General features: G+C 46.0%; 2 protein-coding genes across 3 annotated transcripts in view; one reads left to right on the forward strand and one right to left on the reverse strand.

Moving 5' to 3' along the window:
- Positions 1–14639, reverse strand: part of LOC118514196 (breast cancer type 2 susceptibility protein homolog) — a 76879-nt gene that overhangs the window by 55677 nt on the left and 6563 nt on the right. The window lies entirely within an intron of this gene.
- LOC118514197 (protein scabrous) overlaps positions 1–14639 on the forward strand; it is a 60850-nt gene that overhangs the window by 35224 nt on the left and 10987 nt on the right. For both annotated transcript variants that reach the window (XM_036060885.1, XM_036060886.1), the window contains exon 4: positions 10680–11273. In XM_036060885.1, coding sequence (XP_035916778.1) covers positions 10680–11273 — 594 coding nt within the window. The remainder of the gene's footprint in view (positions 1–10679; positions 11274–14639) is intronic.

Below are 14639 nucleotides of genomic sequence, written 5' to 3' on the forward strand. Positions count from 1 at the left end.
GGGGGTGGGGGGGGGGGGGGGTTTCCGAACGGACAGAGTAGACCTTATCTTCCGGTTTTGGTCGTCGTCCTTACGGCATCCTCTCTCGGCATCGTTTATTTGTTATCTTTGCCTCCTTCATTCGGTGAAGTGGCGTCGTTCAGTGTCAACTCAATTCATTCACACCGAACACCGCTACAGGGAAGACTAGGAGAAATGAGAAGAGAGGGAAGAGCGGGGGAGGGGGTGAAACGAGGGTTACTACTTTCACTTTTGGCAGTGGGCCGTGGGCTCACCAAACAGAACCCCCGAAAAAAAAACCGCATTCGTGCCTTCCGTAATGCGATGAATAAAGCATGAATGAAGGCAGGAAAACAAATCAGTGTGAAAGCTCCCGGCAGGCAGCACGTGCTGTCGCTTCGTTAGCATTGATGGGTGGAAATATGCCTACTTGTCACGGGTTGGAAGGTTGATGAGATAGATTCCGGGCGTTATAAGTCCCGATCAGAGGATTTTACCCGTTGGCTCACAATTAACTACGCCAATTTGGTCCCACCAGATGAACAAATATGTCAAAAAATGTTCTGGAATCTTTGCGGTGGCTCTTGCAGCAAATAACTTTTGCATTTCTCCAGCTCATTTTATGTCTTGACGATCAGTTGCTTCTCTATCTTAGCTAAACCGACAGCTTATTAATCTTAAAAATGGATTGTTTGTACAGGTTCGTGTCGGGAAAGTGTTGCTTTTATTTGTCAGTTGTTGCCCCAATAAACGATCAATTAAAACTGTTCAGTGCCCATTCGCTAGCCTTATACAGAGGCAAAAGGCAAAGATATCATAAACACATTCGCCTTTCTCAAAATTATTATTGAAACGATTTCCATAAATTTTTCCAATAAGCATATTTTAATGGATGATGACTTAGTCATATGAAAAAAAACTATGGTAGGGCAAATCCCAAAAGCACAGGGGCATTGAATATAAAGTCGTGTTACCAACCAGCTGAGTACATTTTTCCGGGGCTCGATATAGATACTATTCGACCTTCAACTTTCCTTTCGATAGACCAAGAGCACGAGCAAGAAACCTCGAGACCACCCGAAATTCGAGTATTTAACCATCCATTTAAATATCCAAACAAAACAACCAATTTTCCTTGGCAGGACCTTTTTGTAAATTATGCCGAACTGCAGAAGGATAGCGAAGGATAATTGAATGAAAATATTAAATAGACAACCTCACGATAAAAAAGTTCAAAATTACTGCCTTAGCGAAAAACCGATCCTTCTGGATACAATCCATTTTTTACTCATCCTTTTTTACCAGTATATTATTAAATGCCTTATTTATATATTGTCTGTGCACTAAAAGGCACCCGAATCAACCACCCAACAACTGATCATGTTACAAAAAATTGCGTTGGAGCCCCTTTCCCCGAAAGGACACTAGACAGACTGGTTGGCCGGTCGGTTTGCCAGCCCTTTCGCCAGCCGAGAGTAAACTGAAGAGGATTCAGACAGACCACATGCGGTTCCGTGCACGGCCGGACCTTTTATTTCATCAAGTGACCTATGGAATTTTATCCCTTTGACCTCACCTGACACTAACCGCTGACCGCGGGTGGGTCATACAGAATCTTTCCGTTTTTTTTTTCTCCTCGTCTGCACATATTTTCCCCCAAGTCCAGACAGATTTTTCACAAGCCTTTTTTCACCGAAACGGCTTTCAATCAATTCCCCTAGTGTGTGTGTGTGTCTGTACGTTGTTTGGAAAGCGTTGTAGTCTTTCTTTTTTTGCATGTTTGTATTTCATCCATTCTTGCTACATATTTTCGTTCCTTCGCTGCACCGCCTTCTTGCGTTTTGCGAGACTTTTGGCTAAACTCCCAGGTCAATCTGTCTCTCGTTCGGCTTTTCCACCAGAGCGAACGAAATAAAACGAAAGCTAACGGGTGGCCCAGCAAAAAAAAAGCACACAGCACAGCCTAAAAAGTAAGGGGAAAATGCACCATCGGGTACTATGAATGCATAGCGCGACCAAGTGGGTTGGAAACGGAGGGAGCCAGAAAAAAAAACTCTAATGGAACGGTACGCCACCGCCATCGTGCGCCACTTCCAATGGGGTTGAGTGAGAACGGGAACGGAAAAGCGACCGAGAAAATGAAACGCTGGGTCCTCCGGAAAACTTTCAAATTGAATTTCCGGATCATCCAGACGGGTCTCGCGTCCGTCTCACACCCGGGTTTTTTCCATCCCCACCCCGTTTGTAGCCGTGTGTATGTTTATGTTTGTGTCGTTGATTTTGTATGTTTTTTTTTTCTCCTGACTCACAACAAAAGCTCGTTTTCTTTTTCGATTACATTTTCTTCAATTTTGCATACTTGCCAAGCATTCTAACGCTGCGGAACCGGGAGGACGATGCACCAAACGCGATGGATCTCGTTCGCTTTTCCTGTCGCTGACGGGGAGAGACAACTGCACACTTGCATCGGGCAGTTTTTCCATTTTGTTGTAGCCGTAACTATATTATACTTCTTTTTCTTCGCTCTCTTCGCTTCCATTCTTTTCATCGATAAGAAAATTTGTTCTAAAGTGCTTGAAGGTAGTAACTGGAAGAAGAAAAGCAAGACCGGGCTTTGCTGGGAAAAGTTGAAAGTACCCTGCAACAACAACTACGACAAGCACAGGAAACGTTCCCGAAGCTCTGCCGCCTGTCAATATTCATCTATTAGTGGCAATGTGCAATCTTCCATTCAGTGTTAACCGTTCCTGCATTTCAATATCTTCAGTCACGTTGGGCGAAGGCGTTCAACAACAGGGCTAGTGTGTATGGAAGCTTCGCATGCTCTATTTACGTTTTTATGATTAGTTTTTCCCGGCCGCTTTAGGATGGTAAATGTGTGTAAGCAATCGTTCTGAACGTACTGTGTCAATATACTTTCTGATAGTTACCATGAAGAGCGTCTTGTGTTATGATACAGAGCGGGCACATTGCATGCACACAACCTGCTTAGATTGACGTGATAAGCTGGACATTCGAACAGTTTTACACAGACACACACACAACCAGCTTCACTTCTCTCTCACACACACACATACAAAATTGGGTTCTCCATTGGGCAGCCATTCTATCTCACATGTCCAAAGGCATGTCTGCACATTGCAATTGACACCTCACGGTGTCTTGGTTTTCCTTTGGCATGTTGTCTGCAATTTTCCACTTCACAAATTGAAACCATACCCCACCGTGGGTCTCTCCTCCTCTGAGAGTGAGTGAGCGAACGTACATGACGACGTGAGTTAAACATAAGCACCGTAATGTAAACATTGAAGCAACAGCAACCGATTAGTAGCTGCAACGATCGTGCAAGCAAATAAATCTCTGCTGCAGCCTTGATAAAATATTCAATACGTACGCTTTTAACCCTTTGGGTGGCCGGATACTACCATCCCCCTCCGTAAGGATATGCTTAATGGGTTGGCTCCTTTCTTTGGAGAGACCACCACCTGGGAAATACGAGACCATTACAACAACGTACGCTCGAGGGCGAGTCTGGCTAATGTAGGGAAACGTACAGTTGGGTGTCATTTTCTATGGGGATATTTTGATCGCTTTTCATTCACCTTCGGTACACGTTCTCGTGTAAGCTTTATGTACTTATATGTTGCAAGATGCGAAATACTGGGTGTACACAAGGGATGATGATGATGTGTCCTTGGGGTAATGCTGCATCTTTTAACCCTTTTGTAGGGGGTGTGTTTGACAAGTTTAAATTGATCGAAAAACTTTGCAGTTTTAGTTTTTAACATGATTTACTAGAATCAAAGGCTTTTTACACAGCGGAGGCACACTTTAATACTAGCTCGCTTTAAAGTATCGTTCAAAGTGGAAAGCTTTCAAATCATATATTGCATGGCAAAAGGTTAAACTTGGTACCGTGACCATACATACGATCGTTTACATCAAAAAGCACACCGCATACTCCCAAGTGGGTTCAACAAAGTGGGCGACAATTTCTATGTCATCTGCTACGGGATCTCTTCCCAGGCTCCGTCTCGATTGACCGTTTTGTATTTTTTGTTGTTTTTGTTGGTGTCATTTACACGAGACACCGTGTGCATACATGCTAGGAGGAATCACTCGAGTACGGAACCCCACAAAACACAAAGCCCAACTTCAAAGGCATCTCGCTTGGTAGTGCACCGGCACGCGTCTCCACCGAAAGCATGACCCGTAATCCAAACCAAACAACGTTACGAACCGAGTAGTGCTTCATTCGGGGATAATCCGGGTGAACCCTTTTGCTTGCGATCGGAACGGAAAACCGTTGTGCGAAAGGTGCACATGATGCAGGCTGTTTTTGCTAGCTTTATGCACTTTCTTGCTTTGGTGTAATGGACAAGCTTCAGGGGAAAAATGAAAAGCGTTTCCTTCATGGCACATCAATAGTGACAAAAATCTCATTTCAGTGCTTTTTTAGCTCCGAGTAATGCCGAGTAAGGGAGATGAAGTCGAGTTTTTTTATATTCATAAGTAAAAAGATTGCAAGGCAATTTAAGGGAAAATTAATTCACATTGATGGAAATAAAGAAGAGAGATTGTGCATTATTTTTTAGATTTATAAATCAAATTTATGCTAGATAAATGAAACTTTGTTGAAAGACTTTCGATTAAAAATGGGGAGAGAAAAAATCCAAAAGCCATTCAACATATCGTTTAGAAATGTGTAACTTTACCCATGAGCAATCATTTATTTCATCGATTAATTGGAAGCAAAGTTCAAAGCTTGCATTTCGCATCCAACAAAAGATGCAACAAAAAAAGGAACTCAGATGTTATTTTAGCTAAAAACGAATAGAACAAACAATCACACAAAACTATGCGCTATGGTTCAACAGTTTCAAATCATCGTTAGCCGCGCGCACGCGAGATACGTAACACGCAGTTCGAACAAAATGAAATTCTTCTGGCTTTTGAAATCAACACATGAAACCAGCACAGACACAGGCGCACACACACACACAAAAAGCTCGCAGCTCATCATCAACAATCTAGCTGCAACATCAACAAAACCCCTGAAACAACAGGTCGTAGGCACGAATTCCTCCAACATTTTTTTTCCTCTTCTCCTAAACCGAACATCGAACCCGTTCCGTTTCACGCTAAACTTCATATTGGGTGTACTATTTTCTGTGATTTTTTCGTGCTTTACCTAACCTCGTTTTTTTTTTGGTACTACGAAGAATCGAACGAGTGAGCAGCTTGTGTCCTGAGCACTCTGTTCCTTTCGCTTCTTTCACGTACCATCCCCATTGCACGGTAGCGTACGTGCACATTTTTATTTGCATTTTTAATTAAGTTTCTTGCACAACCGGCACACACACTCGCGCGCCCGTGGAACCCGCTTCACTCTCCACGGGAATCGCGAAAAAAACCCCGGAATCGTTTGAATGTTTTTCCGACCGTGAACCGATTATTGAGTGCCCATGCTGAAAAGCACGACCCATTTCACACCCACTCCGCTTTCCGCCCAAACACACACACACACACATCTCCCAACCAATCTGGAATTGGACAGCACTGGGGTTGAGCATCTCGTGTGATCGTGATGTATAGAGTTGGTTATTTTCGGGAACAAACCCCAAACGCTCAGATTTGTTTATTCACCTGAAAAGTGCAATTTAAGCGATTTGTTTTAATTTCATTATCCCATACCGTGGTACAACCGCACTCGGAACGACGGCGATGAAAAAGAAACTAAAAAAACCAGGAAAAAATGTGTTCAATTTCGTGTGCTGCAACCCGTGCAACTCAGACTGCAGCCGATGGAGGCGCCTGGTACGCGTCCGGTACAAACTGGCTGCGTCATGCACATACACACCCAGCCCGAAAGCATCCGTAATGATGATAAATTCTCACCGGTGTGCGACGTAAAGGGAAAAAAGGTGGAAAACCACCACCGTTTGTCATCATCATTTACACGTGCGTGTGAAATGTATGATTTCGGAGCCGTTTCTGGATGAGTTTGCTAACAGCAATCCATTTCGGCACAACGATAAATTAATATGTCCAGGTGTGTTGGTGGTGTTTGCAGTGAAACGATTCAATTTAAAACTTTTACCTCACTTTTCCGGTGCTCGAAAAGTGAATTAATCCTACAGGAATCGAGAAAACCGGGTTTAGAAAACCCCTCCCTCAGTTTCGAAAAAGGCAATCGTTGCCCCTTGCGATAAATCCGCTTTTTATCCGCTCCTAGAAGATTAATCCCAGTTTCATACTTTTGCCCCTTTGCTCTTAACGCACGCTGGCAGCAAAAGTTAGTTTTTACTACAAAAAAGAGCTGTAATTTTCACACCACCTAGCTAGCAGTTCTACATGCAAATACACGCGCTTTGTAACTTCTTTGCTTGAACACCCCGCAAACTCGCAGCAGAAAAAGCTCCTCGAAAAGGTCTCTTTCTCTCTCTCTTTCGGCTGCTTCAGCACCAAACGAAAATGTGAAAATATGTATATCTACATTGCACACAAAAACAAGCGCATCCTTACCACACACCGACCAACTGCAAACGCATAAAACCAACCAGCCAACACTCCATTTTCGCTCCTCGGCAACCAAGCACATCACAACACACGGAGGTGAAAGTTTGTCCTCACCCCACTTAAAGGTGGGATGGGTGAAAATGAAGCAGGGAATCCACACATTTGCTGATTGTGTATTGTGCAGCGGTGAGGAAAGCTCGCGCAGCATCCCGTGCAAGCTTACATCCTAATTTTCAACCTCGTTAGGACGCATCCGGGCTTCATCGTGCAGAAAAACCGCAAAAATCTGCTTCACACAAAAGCCGCCCACTACCGGGTCGGTCGGTCATGGTGTGCGGCAGCGTTCCGGTTCGCTTGGCAAAACACCATTCACATGCCACACGGTTCCTTTTGGCCTTTTTTTTTTGGTGTCTGTGTGTGTGTGTGTGTCCTGTGAGGTGAAAGGATTTTTCTCACCGCTTTGTTTTACACGCCCGTCCCCCGAAACAGCGCTCCTGTGCTAGCTGTGTTTCACTATCTTTACCTGGCTTGGTCTGTGGCCTATGTTTGTCCCGCTTTTTTCCCCTTTTTCCTAGCCCAACGTTTAAAAATTAAAGGGCAAACGGGGGTTCAATTATTGTACCCACATATACATCCGTTCGGCTTCCCTTTTTTCTGTTTCTCTTTCTCTCTCTCTCGCTCTGCTCTAAGATGGGACACTTGGCAACACTGTAACGACCGGTGCACAGGCCACAGTTGCACTTTCCCGGTGTGCAAACAGCACACATTAGACACGTAAAAAATTGGAATGGAAAATCGGGGAGCGGAAAAAAACACAACGCCCGGGACCACCGTTTTTCTTTTCTTCCTTCGCTATGCTCAATATGTTTTACTTCCTCATTTTCCTGGGCAAGTCGGCGAGAAACGCTCCAGCCCGGTAATGGTGCAGCAGCAGCAAAAAAAAAAACAAGAAAAGGCCATATACTTAATCTTTCTTAGGGTCGGCAAACGAACGGGGAAACCCCATTTGGAAGAACCTCCAGCGTACGAAGCGATGGGCCGAGAAACTCATTTGCAGTACACGGGCGCGGCAAAGTAGCTACGTGAACGTTTTCATTACAGAATCTCGTTTCCGTTTTGTTTCTACAGTAGTATAAGAAATCGTGCTTTTTCGTGCTCGTTGGCTAGGTACGTTTTTCTGCTTACCCCTTCCCCCTCCTGTTTGTTGTCACACAGCTTTTCCATTATACCTGCTCCGAGAAACCCGTTTAACGCTCATGCGGGAAGATGTATTTCCGGTACGTGTCCTACCGACGCGGTCATCCGACCTGAACGTCCCGAACAAATCTCATTTCGTTGCGCTGGTAGCACCAATTGCGACCAAAGTTTTAAATTAGTATTCTTCGATGTCCGGTACGGCTGTTGGGTCCGGTTGATGCCTAACAACCCGTTCAACGCCTGATCTGCTTATAAATCATCCGCTCTCAAGATGGTCTTCTGGTCAAGATGAGCTTATCATGTTGTGCTTCAGCGAAACACTCACCAAACCCTTCTTGACCAAAACTCGAGTTGGGTCCAAATAGTTTCCAATACGTTCAATAACTTTTGGTCCTCCCCACTTCTGCGAATATTATGCCGTATAAAAGCAAAACAAAAATCGTATCAACTATTTTCTTGAATGCCCAAAGCCAATGCTCGACCTGTCCATCTGGCCCCAAAACTCCACTTTTACATTCGAGTGGTTTTTCCAATGGAATTGGATTTTACGGGAAATTGAGTGCGGAGAAGGCAACGACGGTTGATATCCACTTGGCCCTCGACACACACCACACACTACACGTCACGTTGTGTTTGACACCAGCGTTTGAACTTTCGCTCGGAAGCTAAACTTTGTCTGCTCATTTTTCACTTCGCCGAAAAATCGAGTCAACGGGCTGTCTGCTTGATTTGGCCAATCAAACGTGCACGTGCTACTGTCGACGGCCATCGCCGCACGAAATCGTTTGCACCACCATCAAACAATCCGATTACAGTAATTGTTCCTTCCCCCTTTTTCCTGGGAAATGGTTTCGTTTCGTGTGTACCGTGCAGGCGGTATGCTGTTGCGAGCCGAATCATTATTTGTGGTTAATTAAGTTGATTGAATACTCGAACCATGATGCTATCTTTGTGTCTGCCCCTTTGCCGGCTGGCCCGATCAAACCGCAAAGTTTTCCATTTCCTGGAACTGCCGCATTCGGAAAAGCGCATTTACGCACACTATACGTTACTCCAGACGCGCGCGCACACACACACACACTCTGGTACAAAACAGATCACACTTTCATCCCCATCAACCTCCGGGCTGCTATCGGAATCGGAGAAGTGTTTGCGTGTGAGTGAGACGGTACGGTACCATTTTCCCTTAATTACGTACATAATTTGATACTTGCGCCACTGCCACTGCTTCTGGCAGGGTGAAATGTTTATTTTACACCAGGGATACACACCGACCCGTGCCGGGAAAGCGATATGATAAACGCGCGCCAGAGGTTCCCATCCGAATGGGTGTTACGTTCCAGCCTCCGTTCCACTCGTGCTTGTGATCCTTTGGCGTTTGGCCTAAAGCTTTGCCAAAATTGTGGCAATGTTACATTGATGGTGGGAACGGATCCCGTTCAGAATGGCTTATTGGAGATGAAGTTTCATCTAGCAGCATCTAGTAACAGCATTCAGCCTCCTTTCGCACGCCCTCCGGAAGTACCGGAAGTTGTAGGCCCGCGCTTTGGAAGGGCCGTACTTGAGGCCGGATGTTTTTGTGTGTTGCATCATTAGGGAATACGATGCCTTCGCCTGGACGGGGGCTTGAAGTATATTTATTACATGGGCCAAAAACTTGCTCCACGTGTATTAGCATCATCACCGCGCCTTGACTCGGGAAGGACTACGCCCAAACTGCTGGACTAGGTGTGTGTGTGTGTGTGTGTGTGTGTGTGTGTGTGTGTGTGTGTGTGTGTGTGTGTGTGTGTGTGGTGACCTAAAAAGGTAAAAACAGAATAGCCTTTAATTGTATAAATTTAGTTCCACGAACTAGTAATACCGACCCCATACTTACAACATCAAACGAGCTAGGCGTAAAAAAGGCAGTTGGACGCCATTTTACAACTTCATACCCCCCGCTGAGCCGTAGAAACCGAACCGTCTAGGTAAACGATGGCAATGGCTAACAGTGAGTCGAAATGAATGTTGCCGTCATGTTTTCGGTGTTTCCACCAGCCGGCAGTAATCCGCTCCACAAGCACGCATTTTGTGGAGTGTGGATGCGCCGCACGTGATCGGGGTGCGGGTGTTCGAAAGGTCAAAACCTACTGAATAATAAAACGAACCATTTCTTCCAAATGTTATTGCTGCCCACCTTTCAGCCTTGCGAGTCGTCCGGACCAAGACTCTCGAAGCCCGCGTGTACTCGTGTGCACTGAAGGGGGTTTATTATAAATTCAATTCCAAAACGTTCGGTATGTTTTGCTGTTCGGGGGGGTTAAGGCCCGTCGGCAACAGTCCTGCCCAACCAATGATCGAAACCAACTACCCTCCTATCGGGATCACTATCCTATTCGGCCACACTTGCTCACAGTGATTTTGGAAATTCGAGAAAAAAACTTCACCCCATTTCGTTTTGGGTGTATATATATTCTAAGAGGTTTAGCGGGAAAGGAAGGAGAGGGAAACACACAGCCAGACGAAACCCTTCGACCCAGAAACGCCATTTGCGCTGTACGCAACCCCCCGTGCGGTACGGACGTGATCAACGGTTGCGCATTTTGGGTGCACGGAATGTTAATTATTAATTCAGGCCAGTTCACCCAGCAAAAAAGCGATCGGTTCGTTCCTCTAATGGGTCGAGGCGAGCTGGTTGGTAGTTGTAAATTTGGGAAAAAAGCATCCTCACATCCAAAGCGCGGTAAGGGAAAAATGGTCTCGATCCGCATCGGCAATCGGTTTCGGGACAGCCGGAGGATACAGCTGAATTAGTTATTTGCGTGGCGTAAAGACGAATAAATTTAATCTGTTTCGCACACCCATACGGGTCCGTTTATCTTCCGGGATTGGGAGTGGTTGGCAGCTTCAACACATTTTAAAGCGTTTTCCCAATCAAGATGCGTATCTTCTGATCACTAATAAATTTTCCTCCTTCTCCACAGGATGGCACCACTGCCCAGCAAGATAAATCGATCCTACCCCACACGATCGATTTCGTCGAACCGGAAGCGGACCATCGGATGCGCCATCAGCGCTTCATACGGCAGCAGCTGCACGAGCTCGAGGTGAAGCAAAGCGTTATGAAGCGACAACTGAGCGAGCTGCACGGCCACCGGCTGGCCGATCGGTTGCGTAGCGTCGAAATCGAACAGCGCCGTCTGGCAAGCGCTAGCTTCAATGTAAGCCGACAGATCGCGGGCCTCGATAAGCTGCACGGTTCAATGCTCGAACTGCTCGAGGATGTGGAAGCGATACAGGGCAAGTTCGAGAAGACGGTACCGGATATGAGACGCGAAATTGCGAAGGTTGAGTTCGGTGTCGCGCAGGCTGCCTCCGAGCAAGGGCTGGTACGGGAAGAGGTACACAATGCAGCCAAAAGCATCCAGGCGATGGCGGTCAGTGTGAGTGCGCTGCAGGAGGAACGGGACACCGTCAAGCGGTTACAGGGCGAGGTGCACGAGCTGAAGGATGAGCTGGCAAGGATTCGGTCGGCGTCCGTACTACACCGCGAAATGGCACACAATCGACTGGAGAAGGTAAGTTTCATAAAGCGAAGAAGATCAAAGGGCTTAGAGTGTTCAAAGTACCACGAAAAAACAAGAATTGGTTGTTCGGCATCATTTACATTACGTGAAAGAGGCATTGACAACTCGTTTATCGAGCCTTTTAACAGTTGTGTTCGAGTTTCTCAACTCTAGTTCTAGTATTAGTTCTAGTGTTAATAGCATTTTTTGAAGTTTATAAAAGCCTGAAGACAGAAATTTTATAAATCTTGGACCAAAACCTTTTCTCATCGCTTGAGCACAAGTATCTCCTCTTCGACCAAGAATTCTCCATACATTGCTGAACAAATCACGTGAACATGGGATCAGACATTCTAACCTAAAATGGCGTTGTGCTCCCTCAAAAATCGGGAAACTTCTGTGCTCACTCAAACCATTTGCCATCTGACAAACTCAATTCTCATGCAGAAAATAAATCTGTTCATCGCAAAAAAAACAATTCATATTATGTTATACAGTCCCAAGCAGTTGTAACAGTAACCATTTCCGGGAATCATTTCCCCATTTAGTCAAAGAAAAAGCGCTACTTTGACAAGCTTAAAACATTGTGCACATGCAACATCGACGTCGACGACGGCACTGCAACGGACCGTCCCCTATGCTGTTGCTCATTAATCATTTACCTGCAGCCAATGTAGCTGGAAGAACATTTATTCAAACGACATGGCTTCAGCACCGTTCCTGCTAGACAGCAAAAACGCAGACACACTATGGCGCCTTCTCCCGGCTCCTATCGAGAAAAGCGAGCTTAGTGCCACGGCGACACATGACAACGCCGAATCGGCACTGGTACTCGTTCCGTTTAGCCGGGACATAACATTTAATGAAAAATTGTTCACCGCAAAATTTGATAATCAAACGCAGCGGTGATGACGGTGTGCCTAGTGACGACGGTTCAAGCGTACCCGGGTTCTGCAGGATCCGCGAACACTGTACGATCATCAATCGATCGATTCGCGACGTACACACGACACACGGATTTTTGAACGTTGTGCTCTAACTGCACCTAACTGCAGCATTGCTCCAACGAGCACAGCCGGATGGAAGTCCAACGAAATTGGGCCGGTGAACATTTCCAACACGATGACGCTGGAACGCTTGTTAGGGTAGGGAAACTAGCGACCGAGGGAGAAAAAAAGAGAAGCGTTCCGGCGCTTAGTGTATGCTTCACTTGTTTCGATATTTTCGAACATGGGACAATGTTTTCCAAGGGGTTTCACTACCGCGGTAACCGTGTAAGGTGCGTGTGTGTGTGTGTGTATCTACACCACCCATTGGACTGTAAGGGAGCCGTTCGCACGGATGGATCACCGTAACACGGAGACAAGCATCCTTATCCGCGTCGACCCGGTGATGCACCATCATCGCATACAGGTACTTCAGCCGCAATGAAACATTTCACCGTGTGCCCGGTAAAAACCGTGTGTGCGCACATTCATTAGCCAAACATCGAGCCCGTCCCACCACGACACTATCCGCTTCCGGTAGTATCGTTCCAAAGCCATCGTCCATAGATGTAAGTCCTTGATTTCGTTCCAGGGATACAAGCAAAAAACTTTCTGCCGAGGTTTTTATGAGCTGAGAGGCGTCTGAAAAGAATCAGCAACACAGACCAGAAAAAAATGCCGGTATGAAAACAATGTTTATCTGGACAGGTAGGTGCGCCCGGAAGGAAATAACGCGAATGATCGAAAAGTTGACAAGCGTGAAATTTAAATTACCTTCGCCCGGATTTCCGGAAAGCGCTCGCACCGAAAACGCTTGCACAAGTGGCCGTCCAGTGCGCTCTGCTGGTTTGTTTGGTCTGGTCTGGTGATGTCTACCTGCGACTTTTCTTTGTTATGGTCCCTCTCACTCTCACTCTCCCTCTCTCTCTCTCTCTCTCTCTCTCTCGTTCCCTCTAACCACGAACGGGAGGCGAGATATCTCATAGGCACATGCACACTTTTTTCATTATAATGGAAACAGCCCCCGGGGGTGGTTTTTTGCCACGGGAAAGAAGGCAGGGATTTGATGCTACTACGCCCGGGTCCTTGTCGCATCCGTCAGCGGACATCAATTCACCTGAGTGAGCTTTCCGCAGGGAAATCGCATTTCTGCGAAGCTGAAATAACTTTCCCTTATTGATTGATGGGAGCAGCCTGGGAACGCTTGGCCCGGTACTCGGAACAGCGCCCGTCTCGGGAACGATTGTGCGTAGCTGCAGAAGCAGTCTCGTGCGAGCTAAATTTGAAACGCGATAACCGAGATGGTAGAATAATACGGCGACATGTACGCGTCCGTACGCCTGACACACGGCACACCACGACAGAGCACGTTGGCGAACCGGGAAAATTCATTCCGGCATGGGAATAAACATTTGTCTCGAAATGTGCCGCTGGATGAGAGGGTTGGGATGCAATGCAAATTAGTGTACATCGTAAAATGGAGTGCTTTTGTAGGTGTTGCTAGAAGCGGTAGAATAAGTCATATCAGCTACCGGCACCAAGTACCAGTCTGCCTATGCTTTTTGCGCGACGAGATGTTCCACGAACCCAGCGAAGGATTCAAAACCGATTCATCAATTTCACGTGTCGATGTAGCGGCGGTCCTTTGTAGACGAGCGCTTTTAGGTAGTGTGGATTTTGATTTCCCGCAATGCTTCGCGCAAGAAAATATCGTCAAAAAAGCATAGCTTTTCCAAGAAAAGGAAGGTTGTTTCATACCACAAAAGAGGTTTCTAGCTAAGGATGCCCATTCAGCTGCGTATCCTATGAGGCTTATAGACGACTCTGGAATGGAATGAATCTTTAAGGATGATAAGCCCGACATTTTCTCTCTCTCCTTCCTTTTCTGTCCGCCTAATCCGTGCAACCGTTTAGGAACGCTTTAAACTGCCTATTGACTATCTAATGCCGTATTGTTTTGTTCCGATCTCTATCCATCCCGAAATTGCAACGTATCTGAAGCTTCAGTGGAACCATTAAAGCCGCCCCAAAATGGGTTACTAATTAGCTTTTTGCACTGTAATCGACACTATCCGAAGCCAGTGCCTGCCTTATCTCGCGTTCACTGACTCCAAAACGGTATGTTGTTTCAACCCTATCCAATTAGGCTTATCTTTCCAAGAAAGCCAAAGGGCGAAGAAAGCCTTCACGTACCAATTGAATTTTATCCCGTTTCAAACGCTTCTCCCCATTCAAAACCGATCCTCGCTCGTATGCGTATGCATCTCGCATACCTAATTCCAAATGAGCTAAATGTTGTGCTCGCTCTACTCCATAATTCAAACTGCATCATTCCATTCAATTGTGAACCACCGTCGCTCCATCAATTTTGGAATTATTAAACGACCTACAC

The sequence above is a fragment of the Anopheles stephensi genome, chromosome 3 (genome assembly GCF_013141755.1).
Source record: "Anopheles stephensi strain Indian chromosome 3, UCI_ANSTEP_V1.0, whole genome shotgun sequence".
Lineage (NCBI taxonomy): Eukaryota > Metazoa > Arthropoda > Insecta > Diptera > Culicidae > Anopheles > Anopheles stephensi.